Raw genomic sequence first — 12,313 nt, 5'->3', positions numbered from 1 at the left:
ATATATATATATATATATATATATATATATATATATATATATATATACAATTATTGTAAAAAAGAAGAATTTTTTTTTTAAATGAAAACTAAATGTGATCAATAAATTACCATGTCAAATGCTTAACATAAAACACAAAAGCAAAGTGCTGTGTTTTCATATCTAGTATGTTTTTGTGTAGGTTATGTGTATCTGCTCTTTGACTGGAGAAGTCAGTAAAGACACTCCTGCAGGCCTGTACTCAGCACCGCCTGCAGTCTGACGATTATCTCGAGTTCTACTACAAACTGTCCAGCAGGCGGATCCACAGCAAAGATGTGAGAACAACATGCACTTAAACATAGCCCTGACCTCTGACCCCCTGACCCAAGACCTCTGACCCTGCTCTCTCACTCGCTGTACTGCAGGTGCAGGTCATCCCGTGGGTAATCTCAGACAGCAATTTCATCCGCTGTCCCTCCCAGCGCCTCTGCCGCAGTAAGACGGTGTTCGTGGGCGCTCTGCATGGGATGCTAAATGCTGAGGGTTTAGCTCACATCATGGATGAGCTCTTTGGAGGGGTCATGTATGCAGGCATCGACACAGACAAGCACAAATATCCCATAGGTTTGTGCATTCTCCTCTCATCTTCACTGAAACAAAAATAGATGGAGGATTTTTACTGGCAACCAAATGTTTGGAATAATTTGGAATAAAAATGCATTTATTTGATCAATAAAATATCTTAAAATAACTATTTTCTGTTTGAATATATTGTAAAATGTAATTTATTCCTGTCATGTAATGCTGAATTTTCAGCATCATTACTCCAGTCCTCAGTGTCACATGATCCTTCAGAAATCATTCTAATATGCTGATTTTTTTAACTAAAACAATAAAAACGAGTGAATGTGTTGTGTTTGTCAATTTAGGCTCTGGCAGAGTGACGTTCAGGAGTCAGAGGAGCTACTTGAAGGCCGTGACCGCAGCGTTTGTGCAGATAAAAACCTGCAAGTTTACCAAGAAGGTACAGAGAAGCAGGACTCAAATTTACCATATGCTGTGGGATCAGCCCTGTGTATCTCTCTCATTAACTCCCATTCTGTTCCCTCTGTAGGTCCAGATTGACCCGTATCTGGATGACTCCATGTGCCAAATCTGTAACAGTCAACCCGGGCCGTTCTTCTGCAGAGCTCAGGTAGGAATCAGATGCTGAACAGCATCATACCAAATGTTACAGCTCAGTTCACTTAGTTCTGTTTGACTTATTAGTCTCTTTTCACAATGTGTAATTTGATACAATGACACATTTGCATCATTATTGAGATGGTGTCTGTGCTGTTTATGTTTTTATTTTATTGTGTTTAAGTAGGGATGTGAATCTTTGGGTTGACTCAATTGATTCACTGGGTTTTGATTCAATTCAAAAGCAGTCTTTGCAGTTGATTGAATGATACAGTAATTTATTTTAATCTATCTATCTATCTATCTATCTATCTATCTATCTATCTATCTATCTATCTATCAATATGTGTATATACACTACCAGTCAAACGTTTTTGGACAGTAAAGTTTTTAATGTTTTTAAGGAGGCTCTTTGACTCACTAAGCTTGTATTTATTTAATCCAAAATACAGCAAACAGTAATATTGTGAAATGTTTTTACTATTTAAAATAACTGCTTTCTTTTGAATATATTTTAAAATGTAATTTATTCCTGTGATCAAACCTGAATTTTACTCCAGTCTTCAGTGTCACATGATCCTTCAGAAACCATTTAATTATAATGTTACAAAAGATTCCTATTTCAGATAAATGCTGTTCTTCTGAACTTTCTATTCATCAAAGAACCCTAAAAAAAATCTGCTCAGCTGTTTTCAGCATAATAATAATAATAATAATAATGTTTTTTTGAGCAGCAAATCAGCATATTAGAATGATTTCTGGAGGACACTGAAGACTGGAGTAATAATGCTAAAAAGTCAGTGTTGAAATCACAGAAATAAATTACATTTTGAAATATATTCAAATAGAAAGCAGTTATTTTAAATAGTAAACATATTTCAAAATTGTACTGTTTTTGCTGTATTTTAGATAAATTCAGGATCGGTGAGCAGAAGAGACTACTTTATAAAACATTAAAAATCTTACTGTCCAAAAACTCTTGACAGGTAGTGTATATACAGTACACCGCGTTCCAAATTATTATGCAAATTGGATGTAAGTGTCATAAACACACAGTTTTTTGTTTTTCAATTAAACTCATGGATGGTATTGTGTCTCATGGCTCTTTGGATCACTGAAATGAATCTCAGACACCTGTGATGAATAGTTTGCCAAATGAGCCCAATTAAAGGAAAAGTACTTAAGAAGGATGTTCCACATTATTAAGCAGGCCACAGGTTTCAAGCAATATGGGAAAGAAAAAGATCTCTCTGCTGCCGAAAAGCGTCAAATAGTGCAATGCTTTGGACAAGGTATGAAAACATTAGATATTTCACGAAAACGTAAGTGTGATCATTGTACTGTGAAGAGATTTGAGGCTGATTCAGAGCACAGACAGGTTCGTGCAGGTAAAGGCAGAATGAGGAAGGTTTCTGCCAGACAAATTCATCAGATTAACAGAGCAGCTACTAAAATGCCATTACAAAGTAGCAAACAGGTTTTTGAAGCTGCTGGTGCCTCTGGAGTCCCGCGAACATCAAGGTGTAGGATCCTCCAGAGGCTTGCAGTTGTGCATAAACCTACTATTTGGCCACTCCTAACCAATGCTCACAAGCAGAAACGGTTGCAGTGGGCCCAGACATACATGAAGACTCATTTTCAAACAGTCTTGTTTACTGATGAGTGTTGTGCATCTTTGGATGGTCCAGATAGATGGAGTAGTGGATGGAACATGTCCCAACAAGGCTGCGACCACAACAAGGAGGTGGCGTTTTTGGCCGGAATCATAGGGAGAGAGCTGGTTGGCCCCTTTAGGATCCCTAAAGGTATTAAAATGACCTCGGCAAAGTATGTCGAGTTTTTGACTGACCACTTTCTTTCATGGTACAAAAAGAAGAACTGTGCCTTCCGTAGCAAAATCATCTTCATGCATGACAATGCACCATCTCATGCTGCAAATAATACCTCTGTGTCATTGGCTGCTATCTGCATAAAAGATGAGAAACTCATTGTGTGGCCACCATCCTCCCCTGACCTCAACCAGATTGAGAACCTTTGGGGCATCCTCAAGCAAAAGATCTATGAGGGTGGGAGGCAGTTCACATCAAAACAGCAGCTCTGTGAGGCTATTCTGGCATCCTGCAAACAAATTCAATCAGAAACTCTCCAAAAACTCACAAATTCAATGGATGCAAGAATTGTGATAGCGATATCAAAGAAGGGGTCCTATGGTAAGATGTAACTTGCCCAGTTAGGATGTTTTTGATTGAAATAGCTTTTGATTTCAGTAAATATGACCACCTAATGCTGCAAATTCAGCAAATGACATTTTCAGTTCTTTACAACCTATACAATGTTTTAACTCTGTTGTGCATAATAATGTGGAACAGTGCATTTTCAGTTTTTTATTTTTGAAATAAAAACTGTTATCATTAGGAGGTTTGTTCAATAAAATTCGAATTATACCCTAATGGCTGATGACTTAAAAATTATACTGACTGTCATTTGCATTGACTAATTATGAAAACCAGAGTAAGATATCATTTGCATAATAATTTGGAACGCGGTGTATATCCATTGTTGAGAGGTGGTGTTCTGAAATGAGCAGGCCTCATTTTATTTAAATCAAAAAGAATTTATGCCCCAGCCCTATTTTTTGTTTTGTTTTGTTGGTTAAATATACAATATTTGAAAAAGGGGAAAAATAGACTTTTACAATAACAATGTATTCAATATTCTGTTTATTAAACTCATGTATGAATCTCATCAAGTTAGTGTTTTTAGGCATTTTACATTTATTCCAAAATAATAGTAACAAGTAAAAAAAAAAAAAAAGTAATTGAAAGTAAAGTAATTGAAAATATTTATTAGTGAACTTAAGTTCAGTTATTCTTTTTAATACTTTAAAACTTCTAATGATTTTTGAATTTTTCGGATCATCAGTCATCAAAGCTCAGTAAATATTGGTCACAGACACAGAGATTTACTTAAAATTTCAAGAGAACATGATTAGTGATCAGCGTAGTGAAATTTCAATTCTTATTTTGATGTAACAAAGTGGTTATATCTAATTTGAATTCTTTACTTACTTTTTTTAAGTAGTCTTCCCATTAACGGCATTATATTGTTCATTCTGACGGGATTTATTGCATGATCACATCCGAAATTAACCAGTTACAAGCAATGGAGTTGAGGTCAAAAGTTTACATACACCTTGCACCAAAATAAGAGGGATCATACAAAATGCATGTTATTGTTTCTTTAGTACTGACCTAAATAAGATATTTCACATAAAAGATGGTTACATATAGTCCACAAGAGAAAATAACGGAATTTATAAAAATTGCCTTGTTCAAAAGTTTACATCCCCTTGATTCCTAATGATCCACAGCTGTGTTTAGTTATTGTTTACTGATAGTTGTTTATGAGTTTATTGTTTGTCCTCAACAGTTAAGGTTGTCAGCTTTTGTCAATCTTATTTTGGTAAAATAATTAACATTTTGCAGATTCTGCTGTGTATGTACATGTTTGATATATATATGTAGATAGATAGATTCACATTTGCTGGATTATTTATAGCTTAAAATGTAAGTATTGCGCCGACATGTATATTTTTTCAACTCTTCAGGCCTGTTTCAAATACTACTGTCGGTCATGCTGGCACTGGCGACACTCTCTGGACGTGTTGAGCAGCCATCAGCCTCTCATGCGCAACCAGAAGGGCCTGAACCCCAAATAAACCCACCGCCGCCGCCGCCGGGGTGGGGAAGAGTCCGGACTGAGTTCACTGTTTCGGGGAAGGATGTTAGCGTAAGTCAAGGGCGACTCACTTGAGGAAGTCACTGCGTTGTATTGCACTGCTGTTGTTCTTGTTCATTAAGGCTCTATGCACACTAAAGGGTTCGTTGATGGTGACCCGTTTGCACAGTTAACCAGACAGCCATCGCCATGGAGATCTGATTTTAGGAGTTGTCTTAGATTTTGCATGCACAGATTATTAATTTATCTCGCAGGTTTGAGCCTCTGATGCAGGCCAATGCCAGTCGGTGCCTTCGACTCCTCTTTTGTTACTAGTGGTGTTTTAAGGCCATTGTTTCGATTTGATTAATTTTTAAGGTGGTTTTATTGGCTTTTCTACTGCTGGTTTAGGTCATATGAACCTGATTTTTACGTTTGCCTGCCTCAAGCGTCTTTTCTTTATTTAACATTTTAACACTCTATTAAATGGTTGATGAGCATCTTGGCTTGTGAAATGCTCCCGGAAGTGACATCACAGCTGGCTGATGCTGTTGCTTAGCACCCCGCCATCAATCACCTATCAGATCGATTACACTTTATCAACCTCTGTGCTGTATATAGTTTTTATCAAACCGTAGCACTTTTTTTAACGTAGCACTAGGGGAACGTTTGACACTGGTTTTAAAATCGTTTGTTCGAGCAGATAGAGGTGGAATCCTCGCGTTGAGTTTGGTGTTTTGTGTTAAAGCCTCCTAACCTTATTAGTTAGCCGCACTGTTTTCTCGCTCAAGCTGTGCCAAAGAGTATAATCTCTTCCTTGTTGCCTTTTGCAGCCGCTTTTTAGAATTTCAAAGTCTCTACCTCATTGCTCTGCAAGTATTGCCATGTTATTTACAAATGTTGCGACCGGAATAAAGTTGTTGAAGCACTGAAACATTGGATGTTCCGTTTATTTCTAGATGCAAACGTGAAAGTGTTGGAAAAAAATTTCAAATACAAATGTAAAGTTAATTAAATATCCTCTGATTTCATTTATGAACTATTCAAAATCATTTGTATCATCAAAATATAATAAAAAATCAAATACCACATTTTTTCTAGGTATAAACAAGAAATTATTTGATTATAATTTGTACAACTTATTATTATACAACTACACCATTTTAAATACCCACAGAAAAATTCAGCACAGTAAAAGTGTGCAGACTCTGTGGGTCGACTTCTTGAAATGCACTTGTGCAACATTAAGGCAAAACTGCAAAGTGTCAAAGCTCTTTGGTTGAGTGTTTGGACCCAGAATCACAGGATTGTCAGAGTGAGTGTATCACGTGAGTTCAGTCTGTTTAGTTTGAGGCAGTCGTAGAGCCACAAGTCCTCCTGCCAGCAGGAGCGCAGACACCATCAGGAGAGGTATGGCACAGTTGGAGTCCACCAGCTGGCCAAACACTACATTTCCCATGATGGCTGCCACACGACCCACTCCGGTGAAAACCCCTAGAGCTGATGAGCTAATGAAGAAAAACTGCAGTTAATACTATAATTCGTTCAATTCTCAGCAGATTTATTTAATCAAAAATGCAATAAAACAGTAAAAAAAAAGAAATCCTATTGAAAAGTTTTCTATTGAAGCCCATTTCTGCCACTGAATAAAAAAAATTGCTTTTATGTTTTTCTCACAATGCGAGTTATAAAGTCAGAACTGCAAGATATAAACTTGTAATTGTGACTTTTTCTCAGAATTGCGAGTTTATATCTCTAAATTATGACTTTTTTTCTCAGAATTGCGAGTTTGTCTCAAAATTATGACTTTTTCTCTCAGAATTGCAAGTTTATATTTCGAAATTGTGACTTTTTCCTCAGAATTGCAAGTTTATATCTCAAAATTGTGACCTTTTTCATTGGAATTGTGAGTTTATATCTCAAAATCATGACTTTTTCCTCAGAACTGCAAGTTTATATCTGGAAATTGTGACCTTTTTTCTTAGAATTGCGAGTTTGTCTCAAAATTATGACTTTTTCTCTCAGAATTGTGACTTTATATCTTAAAATTGTGACTTTTTTTCTCAGAATTGCGAGTTTGTCTCAAAATTATGACTTTTTCTCCCAGAATTGCGAGTTTATATTTCGAAATTGTGACTTTTTCCTCAGAATTGCAAGTTTATATCTCAAAATTGTGACCTTTTTCATTGGAATTGTGAGTTTATATCTCAAAATCATGACTTTTTCCTCAGAACTGCAAGTTTATATCTGGAAATTGTGACCTTTTTTCTTAGAATTGCGAGTTTGTCTCAAAATTATGACATTTTCTCTCAGAATTGTGAGTTTATATCTTAAAATTGTGACTTTTTTTCTCAGAATTGCGAGTTTGTCTCAAAATTATGACTTTTTCTCCCAGAATTGCGAGTTTATATTTCGAAATTGTGACTTTTTCCTCAGAATTGCAAGTTTATATCTCAAAATTGTGACCTTTTTCATTGGAATTGCAAGTTTATATCTCTAAATTATGACTTTTTCTTTCAGAATTGTATGTTCATATCTCAAAATTGTGACCTTTTTCATCAGAATTGTGAGTTTATATCTGAAAATTTGTACCTTTTTTCCTGAGAATTGTTTATATCTTGAATTTTTTTTCCTCAGAATTGCAAGTTTATATCTTAAAAATCGTGACTTTTTCCTCAGAACTGCTAGTTTATATCTCGAAATTGTGACTTTTTCTCTTAGAATTGCGACTATATATCTCAAACTTTTTCTCTCAAAATTGCGAGTTTCTTGAAATTGTGACTTTTTTCTCCAAACTGCTAGTTTATATCTCGAAATTGTGACTTTTTCCTCAAAATTGCAAGTTTATATCTCGAAATTATATTTTTTTCTTTCAGAATTGAAAGAAAAATATCTCTTTCAGAATTGAAAGAAAAATATCTCGAAATTGTGACTTTTTTTCCTCAGAATTGCGAGATATAAACTTTATAACATGGAATTGTGAGTCAGTCTTCCCCCCCTCAGAATTAGACCTTAAAACCCACAATTGCAAGTTTAAATCTTATAAATCTGAAAAAAAAAAAAGTCAGAATTGCGAGTTACAAATTTGCATTTGCAATCCAGATAAAAAAGGATCATGATTAACAAAAAAATTAAGCTGGTTTCCACACTGATAATAAGAGCCATTATTAATAATTGCATACTTATAATAATTGAGCAGCAAATCAGCATATAATTTCTGAAGGATCATGTGAAACTGAAGGCTGGAGTAATGCTGCAAAAAATTCAGCTTTGATCACAGGAATAAATTACATTTTAAAATATTTTCACATAGAAAGCAGTTATTTTAAACTGTAATAATATTTCAGAATATTACTGTTTTTACTGCATTTTTGATCAAATAAATGCAGCTTTGGTGAGCAGAAGAGACTTCTTTGTTAAACTTAAAAATCTTAATTACTCTAAACCACTCTGTTATGATTGGCTGACCTCTTTGCATGTAAAATCAGTAGCAATTTTACTGTATTACAAATGAAAATAAGGGTTTACCGTAGTTGTGTGGGATAAAGTTCAGTGCCCACTACATCCAGAGCGTTCCAGGAGATGACAGAAACCCCGCTGAACATGCAGGACACGATCAGACTCTGAGTTTTAGTCTTCACCACGTAGATGACAAACACGCTCATGCTGGACACCAGCAAACTGACGGCTACCGGATAGAGAAAAAACATCCGTCAACCACATCATTATAGTGCTTCATTAAATATTTCGAGCTGGCATTCAAACATAGCAATACAAAACCTGTTGTACTAACAAAGCAGGATTTTCCCGCCAATTCTGTCCATGAGCAGAATAGTGAAGATGTTCCCCGGCAAATTCGAAGCCGCTATTACAAAACCCTCCATGTAAACTATAAAACACACATGAACACATGCAAATGACACAAAGCCTTGAATATCAAGACAAAGTAAAATACACTTCCTGATAGAATAACTAAAATGATTAGTCTCATTCAATCTGGTTTTAGTAAGATTAACCTGCAGTTTTGACTGGATAGCAGCTTTCATTTACTAATCTTTGGACTCGAGACGTGTTTGCACATGAAGACCCTCCATCCTCGGCTCTCTTAAAAAGCTCTGGAAACCACATCCATAACCCATAATACCTGCACAGAGAGGATAACAACACTGAGTCATACTTAATCAAAATCTGCAGCATTTTCAATTAAATGAACTGACCTTCAGCCAATCAGAACAAAGCTCATTTAAATAATAAAGAAGCAAAAAACAGGCTGTTTAATTCTGAAAGTGGAAAATAGCTGTGTAAAAGTTATTATGAATTTAATTTGTGTTAAAATCTTGATTAACATTATAAGGGTACTTTAGAGAAATGAAAAAGTGCCTTTATCATTTCATAATTTAAGTTCAGTACCCAAATGAAATGCAGAAAAATATAATCAGCAGAACAATGCTTCTAGAAGCCAGCGGTCCAACAAACAGCTGTTTCATGGGATCCAGAGCCTGTAAAAGAAGCAGCAAGGCCATGAAAAGTTCAGTAAGGCTTTGTTAGCATTATTAGTTTCACAATATTGCATCGAAAGTGCTTTGAACCTGTTTGAGTTGGTGACTAAACCGCTGACACCTTGAGCCGCTAATGGGTCTGTTTTTTTCTTCATCATCTTTGGATCTGATCACAAGACCTTGTGCCTGTTAAGAGAAACTCTGTTTTATCAACTGACAAACCAAATGTAGTTTTCTTTATGAGAAAAGTGGGATGGGTTGACCTAGAATTAAATGAAAACATCAATGAGGTGGCACATACAGGAAATGGTTTTGTGGCACATCTGTTGTTCAGGTTGAACATCTTCTGGAACACAGACAAAGCCTCTGCCTCACGTCCGGCCTGTGGAGGAGAAACACTTAGCAGAGTACTGAACTGAGATATATTCTAGACTATTTTTTTAGAATTCGCTGAACTTTTATATCAATCTGAATGTGTTTATTGTGTCTGGTGGAGTCGGTATGCACCTCCATGAGAAACTTCGGGCTCTCTGGCATGAACAGTCTGAAAATAAGTGCTGATGACAGACTGGGGACAGAACAGAGGATCACAAAAAGACGCCAACTTTGAAAATCCAACCAGCTCCATCGTGCATTCAAAGACGTTCTGGGAATCACCAACCACGCCAAACCTGGACAAAACAAAAAATGTGTGAATGTTTTGCACAGATGACAATGAATGCGTTTTAGCTTATTATTTTACTTCTTTTAATTCACTTAATTTAGCAGTTTTGTTGTAATATGTTTTATTTAATATTTATTTTGTATTTTTTTGTATATTTATTTAACTATATATATATATATATATATATATATATATATATTTGTCTTATGAATTTTTATTTTGTAAAAATTATACACTACCTGCTAAAGGTTTTTGAACAGTAAGATTTTAAAATATATTCAAATAGAAAGCAGTTATTTTAAATAGTGAAAATATTTCACAGTTTTACTGTTTTTGCTGTACTTTGCTGTAAATGCAGGCTTGGTAAGCAGAAGAGACTTCTTTAAAAAACAAAAAAAATCTTGATTGGTAGTGTATGTATTCTTGTCTTTTTATTTATATTTTTTTTAATATTTGAGAAAAGCTCTAGATGTTCAGATTGTGTTCTTTACTGCTTATGTTTACTGCTTAAAAAAAAAAAAATTAGTACAACCTTCCAGACAGTTTTTAGACACACTCCTCTCTCAGCTCAGAGGATGATGGTTTTACCTGCTGCAAAAATATTTCCAGCCATCCAGAAGGTGGCAAGAGCACTAATCATAGCCCCCCTCCTCAAACGTGGCTGAAACTCAGAAAAATATGAGAAGATGACAGGAATGGAGCCGCCGACCCTGAGACAGAGACACAGAGGCATTCATATGATTCTAGTAAAATGTATAAAATCTAAACCTTCAGATTCTCTGTGTATGTTAAAACTCATTTGGCATGGTGTTACCCGACTCCACTGAAGAACCGCAAGAGCAAAAAGAGCCAGAACGTCGGGGCCAAACTGGCCACCGCCCCAAATGTGCCATTTACTGCCAGAGAGACGACCAGAACGCTCCGCCTTCCTCTGCGATCAGCCAGATACCCCCAAACATAACCGCCAACCATCATCCCTGTCAAATACAACAGCCGTTTTAGACTTTATATCTCACTGAGCAGCAAGATCACATGGTTATGTCAGCAGTTTTAATCACTGGGTCAGTTATGTATTTCTTGTAAAACTGACTCTGAGCATGACTCTGCAGTTTTCAGACACGTGATAAGGCACCCAAATAGAGAACAAACTGCATTTTTGACCTGATTTAACAATTTGATTACAATGAGAAGTTCATGTTTGTCTTTGTTTAAGATTGCACTCATGTCTTTTCTCAACATGAGTGAATCACAAATGCCTAATTTTCTATTTTTAAAATGCAATATGATCAGATACTTGATTAGAAAATAAAATAAAAAAAGAAAGCAGCACAGATAATAACCAAGGAATATGCTGGCGGTGAGAAGCCCCATGTCTGACGAGGTGAGATGGAGATCGCAGCGTGCCGTGGGCAGGAGGAACGAAACACACAGGATCTCCACAGCATCGCTGGCGTTCGCCCACCCGCAGACGACCAACAGCAGCCAATGGAAGAGCCCGAACCCTAAAGACAGACAGAAACATGAAGACACACATATGAAACTAAATGCAGGACAAATTGTTTAGCACCTTAAATACATTAACAGTCAAATAAAGATGATTTCACCTGCTTTCTCTACTGCCTCCTCATATGAAAGTTTATTTTTTCTGGACACCTGGTCATCTAATGGAAACATTATGTATCAGTATATATGATATACATTACATTATATGTCAGTAAATAATCATTTACACTACCAGTCAAAAGTTTTTGCACAGTAAGATTTTTAGTGTGTTTTAAAGTCTCTTCTGCTCACCAAGCCTGTATTTATTTCATCCAAAGTACAGCAACTTAAATTAATTACTGTACAACAGTATTTTTTGTGTGTGTACAATTTTCGTGCGTAACATATTCTCATGCTGAATACAGAATTATTATCTATACATCTGGTAAAAAAAAAAAAAAGTGTCTATATTAACATTGCACTCGTTTACAACACTATTACAACAGAATATCAATAACTTAAACATTATAAACATTTCAAAGCGAAAGCGAACGAATAATACACGTTTTAACGTAACATGATGTATAACACCGCCTTTTACCGTCTTCGTCGATATGACAGGACGAAAGCAGTGGTTCTGTGTCTTCATGAGCCCGTCGAGACATAATAAATTTCCAAAAGAAGCTATTTATGAGTTTAAACTACATGATTTCTGACCAAGATTCAATTCACTTCTGGACTTCTGTAAACAGACGCTTTGGTGGGCGTGGCTTGTGTAACGTCACAC

At 35.8% G+C, this 12,313-nt stretch overlaps 2 protein-coding genes across 2 annotated transcripts in view; one reads left to right on the top strand and one right to left on the bottom strand.

The window, feature by feature from the left end:
• The window catches only part of cpeb1a (cytoplasmic polyadenylation element binding protein 1a), a 13,892-nt gene extending 8,207 nt beyond the window's left edge, over window positions 1–5,685 (top strand). The window contains 6 exon segments of the mRNA XM_073831742.1: window positions 182–199; window positions 202–317; window positions 408–606; window positions 912–1,006; window positions 1,097–1,177; window positions 4,772–5,685. Coding sequence (XP_073687843.1) covers window positions 182–199; window positions 202–317; window positions 408–606; window positions 912–1,006; window positions 1,097–1,177; window positions 4,772–4,882 — 620 coding nt within the window. The 3' untranslated portion in view covers window positions 4,883–5,685.
• Window positions 5,686–5,813: 128 nt separating this feature from the next.
• sv2 (synaptic vesicle glycoprotein 2) lies at window positions 5,814–12,272 on the bottom strand. Its single transcript, XM_073831741.1, has 13 exons — window positions 12,128–12,272; window positions 11,649–11,705; window positions 11,385–11,546; window positions 10,859–11,021; window positions 10,633–10,754; window positions 9,888–10,051; window positions 9,682–9,762; window positions 9,471–9,566; window positions 9,292–9,380; window positions 8,898–9,025; window positions 8,675–8,770; window positions 8,410–8,569; window positions 5,814–6,389 (listed from the first exon to the last, which is right to left on the bottom strand). Exons 1-13 carry the CDS (start codon window positions 12,189–12,191, stop codon window positions 6,206–6,208), a joined length of 1,566 nt encoding a protein of 521 aa, XP_073687842.1. The 5' UTR covers window positions 12,192–12,272; the 3' UTR covers window positions 5,814–6,205.
• Between the last annotated feature and the right edge of the window lie 41 nt (window positions 12,273–12,313).

Source organism: Garra rufa, chromosome 25, assembly GCF_049309525.1.
Source record: "Garra rufa chromosome 25, GarRuf1.0, whole genome shotgun sequence".
In the NCBI taxonomy this organism is placed as follows: Eukaryota; Metazoa; Chordata; class Actinopteri; order Cypriniformes; family Cyprinidae; genus Garra; species Garra rufa.
Note: the sequence above shows the minus strand (reverse complement) of the source record. Positions and strands in the feature narration are given on the sequence as shown.

Coding starts and splice junctions, on each gene's coding strand:
- sv2 (XM_073831741.1), bottom strand. CDS start 12,191: ATGTCTCGACGGGCTCATGAAGACACAGAACCACTGCTTTCGTCCTGT. Junction 9,763..9,887: donor GCCCGAAGTTTCTCATGGAG/GTGCATACCGAC, acceptor TCTCCTCCACAG/GCCGGACGTGAGGCAGAGGC. Junction 9,381..9,470: donor TTAGTCACCAACTCAAACAG/GTTCAAAGCACT, acceptor CTTCTTTTACAG/GCTCTGGATCCCATGAAACA.